Genomic DNA, 7,451 nt, shown 5'->3' on the forward strand with positions numbered 1-7,451 from the left:
AGCAGAAGGTTCTCCACGGCGTCTCCAGACGCTGTCACAAGTGCTCAGTGTGAACCTGCCTTCATCTGTGAGGAGCAAAGTTGCCAATCTTTGTGTTCTCTGGCAAATGCCAAACATCCGGCATGGTGTTGGGCTGTAAGCACAACCCCCACCTGTGGACGTCGGGCCCTCATAACACCCTCATGGAGTCCGTTTCTGACCGTTTGAGCAGACGTGCACATTTGTGGCCTGCTGGAGGTCATTTTGCACAGCTCTGGCCTTTCTTTCCTACCCCACAGTACCTTCCCTTACCATTCGTTTCCTACTCTTTTACTTCTTCTTTGATGACGGTTGCCTTTCTAGATAAGCAATTTCATTTGCTCTGGGGCGAGTCACTGGCTCGGGTGCATTCCGGGACTGTCAGTTCACCAGTGTGCTGGCATGCTTCTTAAAAAACACACCACTACAGCAAACATCTCAATTGTACTTGTTGATTTCTTCGACAAAACACTGAACAAAAAATTTACTTGTGAGTGTGCTGCCTGGTGCTTTTAAATTTTGTGATAATTTGAGCAGCCCAGAAAGCATCCCATAAATTAAATTATGTTATCGTATCTGAACATGTACACTAGTCATTAAATTAGATGGGAAAGAATGATTCAGGGTAAACAACTGCACCAAGGAAATTCCATTTTTCTTCTCAAAATGTAAAATGTCTGTTGAAAAATCACATTAAACAGAGATGTGATTAACTTTTTATTTTACCAAACATAACATCAATGATGACACAATCAGTCTTCATCAGAAGTGCTCAAATCACTCTCAGTGGCATCGTCTGGAATGTCCTCCTCCTCCTCCGAGTCCATTTCCAGGAGTGGTTGGTGGCTGAGGATTCGCTTGTACACGTCCTTTACTTTGAGCATTTCAGCTTTCAGTTCACTTTTTTTTTAAAAACCAGGCTACAGAGTCCCTTCTGTGCATCCTCCGACATGCCAACAAAGGAGGCTGTAAAAAGAACAAAACAAATAAATATAAGTAAAAAAAACAAACAAACAAAAAAAACCTCACCTCATAAACACAAGGAATTAGGATCCTGTAATTAAACATTTTTTTTAAAGGGAGAAGGCAGTGTTAGCTAGCAATCTAGATATAGGTAAAAGATCCAGTAAGACTTTAGCATCTGCTCTTATTTTCAATCGATTCATCAAAAAATTAATAAATAAAAGATGTGCTTACAGTCTGAGGAGATTGTCCCCAACACCACAGATCACATTCGCAACACTGTCCAGTGATGCTGCATCTCCCTGCAAAGGATCATCTCCTCCTCTCTCAGGCGCCTCACAGCCATCACCTTCTCAAAGACCTTTCTCTTTGTCCGGAGGTCAGCAGCAGCTACAGTTTAACAACATCAGATGGGAAAACATAGTAGCATATTATGATTCAAGAACAAAACATTCAACTACTGCTCAGATACTGGGAGTTTGTTTAAAAAGGATATTTAGAAATCAAGAGCTTACGTTCACTTGTGCTCTGCCAGGGCCAAATGTCGGTCAGCATGAGGGCATCACTGGATACGATTTGCTTTGTTGGTTCAGCGAGCTTGTTGTAGTCGTCAACAGCAGCCGCCAAGCGTTTCTTCTCAACTAAGATGACCTTGCGAATTCTGTGTCGCCTCTTGTTGCCATCTGTAAATAATCATAAAAAATTCACACCTTCACATAATGTATATAGTTACATTTTAATCTACACTCATCAATTTGTTTGCTAGAACAAATCACATCCAGCTTAAACAAACCTGGATCTGATTTTATTCTGTTTACAAAGTAGCTGTACAAGCTGTACAAACTAAGTATCAAACGGTCCATTTCAAAGAAACTGGGACGTACCATTTTGTCTGTAAAGACTTTGTGTTCGCACTCTGATGACGACGACAAGCTCCTCTATTCGTGCCTGCAACGCTCCAAGGCTGCCATCAGTTTGATCACTTTCTAAGTGAGAGGAATATTAATCAGAATACAGGATGAGTAACAGTCACCAAACTACAGTGGACTCTGTAATCACTGACTTGATGACATTCATTATAAGACATCTGGAGCCTTCATGTGCTGCATTATCATGAGATAACAAGTATGTTGGTGTTCAGGTTTATAAAACCAACTAGTACGACATCATTTCAACCCAGGTTCTATCCAATTTGATGAAACGCAACAACTCTGCCATAAATTCTGCTTTTACAAGGCTTCTTTTTCATTGTTTGTTGACACTGTCAGAAAGATCTTAATTCTACCTTAAGTTCTTTAATGAGGCCATGGTGGGTCCTATTGTTATACACGAGTGCATTATATTGAGACTCACCTTCAGCCCATTTCTACACATCGGCCACCCATTGCTGCAGTGTGTCGTCATCCACACCCAGCTCATTTTTGGTCGCATTCAGGCTCTCCACTTGTTCTCTAAGGATCCTTATGATCTAAGAATACATTAATAAATGTCATTCATATTGACATTAAAAGAGTACTGGTGTTTTCCCCCATTACCACACACATTAAAATGGTTTTTGAAAAAATAAATAAATCACCTTTAGATATCTCTGGCTCAAAGTGCGGCCCAGTTGTTCCACTTTCCTTTTGTTCCAGCCCAAAGCCAGGAGGGTCAGCATGTCTGTTCGCCCTGCATTTCAGTTAGTATACAAATAAGAATTAATGAGCAGGAGACTGAGTGGAATCTCAGACACGGACACATACCTGCTTTAGACATGTACTTCGTTGTGATGGCCGCCCTAGACAGGAAACTGTTTACTTGTTCCACCTCTTCTCCAACTGTTGAACCGGCCCCATCCTGAAACGCACCTCCCCATTTGATCTATAGAAAGGAGGTCACAATACATGACTGCTGAATTCATTCAACCTTATAACAAAATGTCTCAAACTAATCCAAAACTACAAGCTGCAGTATACCTCGCATTTCCAAGTGTGAGCCTTTGCATGCATGACGGAGAGAAAAGGAAGCATTGACAAGAGGTTCCTCAGCTCAGGGCACTGCTGAGCCACCTTGGTTAAATAGGGGAAATATTTACAGGCCACATCGGAGCAAAGGAACGTAATATGTCCCAGGACGTTAGCTGCCAACTCCCTCTGGAGAAAAAGGGGGTAAGCAAAGATCTCCCCTCGAAACATGTTCAATGCAGCTAAGAGGACTCCGTGGCGACAAACAGCTATTTCCATGCCCTCTTCATCCAACTTCCCAGTGGACTTTTTGGACGACTCCTTTGCTGCAGTCCAAGATGAAGATCCGCACAACCCTTTCCCTGGGACCTATACACTCCCCTTGCACTTCAGAGCAAGTTCCCCTGCTCTGAAGTGCTGAACGAACACAGTGACAGTTGTTTGAAAAGAAACATTAAAATACATTTTTCTACAAATCCATATTTGACTTATGTACACAATGCATAACGTACCTTGCATTAGACTGAAAGTGATAAAGCTTGCGGTTTCCATCAACTGAGACGGCAAGCATGTCTGGAGTGCAGGCAGGGCAGCTAAAGCATGGCTCCTTGCACATCCTGTCCACCTCAAACTTTACAGCACTCCACTCCAAGAAACTTTTACTGAAGGCATCAGCTGATATTCGGCCAGTCTTTTACATAGAGGACATACAACAGAATATTCAAGGACAGTCATCATAAACATTGATTTGCACAATTTCCTTAAACTTGGCAAATTTAGAAACTCACCCTTCCAAAATGGGCTGTTCGTTCATCCAGCACTTTGACAAATGCCTTAAGTGACATCCCTGGTGCAGCCTTCTTAATGTCATAGAAAGACTGAAAGACATCCATTGAAAACAGGGTGCAGAAATTTAAGGTGCCAGGCCAATATCCACTACCCAGGATGTCCTTAACTGAGGGGGACCACATTAGGCCACAGCTGGTGCAGCTCACCACTGGCAGTGCAAGGTTATAACGGCCTTTAGAAAGGATAAGGATAAATTCAGTCATGGCTCAAAGCATTCATTTTTTTCATGTTGTTTTCAAATCGGTCTGGTAAATCCAAATGACCTTTGACAGGTGCCCACATATACTGCGGGCCGAGGGTAATTCAAACCAAGATAGCAATGCACAATTTGCAATAAAACCTCCAAACACATCTATTGTGTATGTAGTGTGTGACAAAAGGGCAACTTACCATTTATGGTTACAAGAGCCACAATTGCGCCGGGTGAAACCTCAACGTTACCTGCTGGGCAGTCACACACATGGTCTGGCCTTTGCACAGGCAACAGCCGAACTAACATTAAAACACACAATATATATAAAAAGAATTAGAAATTAACTGATACACAATAAATATACAATAACAGCACCCACTCATAGTACATAGCAAGAAATGCATAAGACTTAAAAACCGTACCTATTGGCTTGTGAAACTCTGATGTAGGCTGCAAAAACCCTCCTGTTACTGCCTCTCTGCTGTGCAGGACAAAGCGTGTGTGAACTGCAATATCACAGTCAGCACAAAGGAATGGAAGAGGCAGGCAGTCCAGACACCTCACAACTACTTGTTTGCCACACTGACACACACGGTGTGACTGTGGATCCAGAGTAGCTAACATATTGTCTATAAGACAAGGCCTGGCCTCTTTCCACTTTTGCGAGGACACCATATTTCTGATCGCCCAGTGAGTAGCAGCTGATTCAGATGACGTCTCACAAGCCATGGCTGCGTCCTCTTCTCCATCCTCCAACATCTGAAGGAGCTCCTGACGAAGCACCTCAGTTCCATACACTAACAGAAAAAAAATAAAGAAAGGAAGAAACTCTTCCACAAAGTGAAAAACACTCTAGGCAGTATGTTTCTTAGGACTGCACAAAAGCCCTGCATAACTCAACTATAACAACAAATATAAAAGTAAACAGAAATCACAATATATACAAGAAGGTAAAGTACCTTTTGTTGGGTTGACACTGGCAACATAACTAGGTTCTTCACGTGGACATTGATGCTGATCTCTGGACACTAGGGGGAAAAAAAGAGATTGAAGAATATTTACTTACTGAAATTCTTTGGTGAAAACAAGTTGTGAGATAAAATCAATGGTTGTGTGAACACTGACCACGTGGCATGCAACTAGTACTTCGACTGGTTGATGGTCTGAGGAATAAAATCTCCCTGTCTGTCACGTGTTTTCCAGCGCACTGGTCTTGGCTGAGGTTCACTCTGTGCATCATTCTACGCAATTAACAAGGAAAAAAGGGAACACCTAAAATACAGTCCATGATTAAAGCAAAGATTATCAAACATCTTAAGTTAACCAACTTAATTTGACATAAACTTATATATACACACATATATAAAAATTTATTAAAAAAAATTCAAATAATATAACGTTTACTCCGTACAAAATATTAGACAAGCGTGTTCCCTCTTTAACAACTGTTTCCACTAAAAATGTTACCTGCATATCTTGAAGGAGTTCGTCAGCAGCCTGAAGCTCTTCCTCCAGCTCGGGATCCTCTGAATCACTCATTTTCAAGCTAAAGAGGAAAGAGATTTTTGCAGAACTCCGTGACATAAACACATAACTAACGCAATTCAAATGATTTTCAGTCTTGGCGCTCCGGTTAACGTTAGCAATTAACGTTAGCATCATCAGTTTATAAAGAGCTAGCAGAACTTAGCGCAAAAACTGCTTTACGCACCATGTGAGGGTATTTTGCAACACACAAGTCCTTTAACGTTTGTAATAGATTTAATCCATCATCGTTGGATTAAATGGCTAATGCTGCAGTAGCCACGTGTAGTCGTTACCTAGCAAGCATGCTGACAGTAGCTGTAGCCATTTTTAAATGCATTAAACCGTTTCCGAGATCAGTCACCTCTGTTTGTTTGAAGCTTTTATGAAAAACAAACTTTGAAACACACATCAAGGTATTACTTTAAATATATGTATTTTTTACATACCTGCATTAGAATCAATCAGTTCCGCCTCATTTTCTTATTCTTATAAATAGGTCTCTCCATTCTCCCATCATCCTTTGCTTACACAGGTTGCGTCTGATTGGTTGGAGCCGAGCACGTCCAAAACTAACAGGAGTGGTGAATGACTCTATAAATGTGTTTTACGTGTGAAATGAAAATAATAAACCTAACAAAGGATTATGTACGTTAAATCTGAGCACTTTCAGCTCGTGAATCACTTTGGAAAACACTGTGTGATGGCCACAACATGAAGCGATTTTATTGTTGAATTATCAGTGATACTTTCATGTGTTTTTGTTGAGAAATGTTAACGATGTCATTAAAAGAAAGCATTAAATTAGGGAGAAAAACCGTTCGCGGAGAGGGTCCCCGGTTCTCCAGTTAGATTGAGATTCACAGCGTCATGTTTCGCTGTGACGGAGTTATTATTGGAGTAAATGGACGGCTGGAGCCTCTGCTCGAAGCGTCTCTGATCGCCGCGAGCGGGTTCATATTGGAATGAATTGACAACCCACAGCGTCGCATAAAAACGTGGAAGGGTACCTTTAGCGTCAGCATGAGAAGTTAAGGGACGTGACAAATCGTCAGTATTTTACGTGTCGGGGGTGAGAACGGGTTGTCTTAGCAGTAGGATTTACATGAAAAGAGAAACAAATTAAGTTTGAGTGAAAATGTACATTTTTTGCACTCTCTGGTCGACTGACTCAGTGAATCAAATGACTCAACAAACACGATTCACTTTGGTGAGTGACTCATTAAAACTCGATTCAGTAAAAAGAATTAAATTTACCATCACTAGCCCTTTGTTTGGCCTGCTAAAATGGCGCCCCGGCGGCCACGCCCCCTGCCGTGACATCGTGTTCCAAAGCCCCATAGAATAGACAATAGAACCAAATTTAAAAAAAAAGAAAAAAAAAGAATGTTGTTGTTACATTATGTTATGACATCATCATGATGTCATAACATGCCTTTGATCTGTGAATCCTTAAATCCGGGTAAGAAGCCCAAACTGTCATGCAGTTTACTTGTAACACTTGAGATTGCAGCATTCAAAGGTACGCCTGAGAAAAATTTTAAAATAGTTGAATCTTTACGACAGTCACTTCATCAACACTCTGACATGTCTCAGAGTAAAGACAGCAAAAGCCAACAAGCTTACGCTGGCTTTACTACAATGGACGACCAAAATCCAGAGCCAAACTCTGATGAAAGACATTTCCAGCTTCCACTCAAGAGGAAGCGAGGCCCGAATTCTGTTGCACAGAATTGCAGAAGTGACGACAGCTGCTCTCCACCAAGGAAAAAAAGACGTATTTGTGAAGAAAAGAAAAGAAAATACAGTCAGATTTCCAAAGGCAGCAAAAACAACTCTGAGAGCTACTCTCCAGAGAGAAAGAGGATGAGAGTAGACACTGAGAAAAAAGAAACAGCAGTGACTCGGACCATCCAAAAAAGTTCTTCTTCAAGGACTATCCAACTCCAAGTTCAGAAAAA

General features: G+C 41.3%; 1 protein-coding gene across 7 annotated transcripts; it reads right to left on the bottom strand.

Moving 5' to 3' along the window:
* Positions 1-722: 722 nt before the first annotated feature.
* LOC146378939 (uncharacterized) lies at positions 723-6,782 on the bottom strand. 7 transcript variants are annotated; one of them, XM_084942131.1, is made up of 15 exons: positions 5,940-6,782; positions 5,434-5,512; positions 5,092-5,207; positions 4,926-4,994; positions 4,389-4,763; positions 4,164-4,265; positions 3,713-3,945; positions 3,437-3,615; positions 2,937-3,341; positions 2,558-2,841; positions 2,335-2,449; positions 1,866-1,967; positions 1,497-1,664; positions 1,216-1,371; positions 723-984 (listed from the first exon to the last, which is right to left on the bottom strand). In XM_084942131.1, exons 3-9 carry the CDS (start codon positions 5,204-5,206, stop codon positions 3,314-3,316), a joined length of 1,101 nt encoding a protein of 366 aa, XP_084798257.1. In that variant the 5' UTR covers position 5,207; positions 5,434-5,512; positions 5,940-6,782; the 3' UTR covers positions 723-984; positions 1,216-1,371; positions 1,497-1,664; positions 1,866-1,967; positions 2,335-2,449; positions 2,558-2,841; positions 2,937-3,313. The 7 variants fall into 7 exon arrangements, with proteins under 7 accessions (XP_084798257.1, XP_084798253.1, XP_084798251.1 ...); XM_084942127.1 differs by lacking the exon at positions 2,937-3,341 and having other exon boundaries at positions 1,503-1,664; positions 2,558-2,649; positions 2,724-2,841; positions 5,940-6,780; XM_084942125.1 differs by lacking the exon at positions 2,937-3,341 and having other exon boundaries at positions 2,558-2,649; positions 2,724-2,841; positions 5,940-6,780.
* Between the last annotated feature and the right edge of the window lie 669 nt (positions 6,783-7,451).

This window comes from Perissodus microlepis, chromosome 10, assembly GCF_051167445.1.
Source record: "Perissodus microlepis isolate ML-2025 ecotype Zambia chromosome 10, ASM5116744v1, whole genome shotgun sequence".
Classification (NCBI taxonomy): Eukaryota; Metazoa; Chordata; class Actinopteri; order Cichliformes; family Cichlidae; genus Perissodus; species Perissodus microlepis.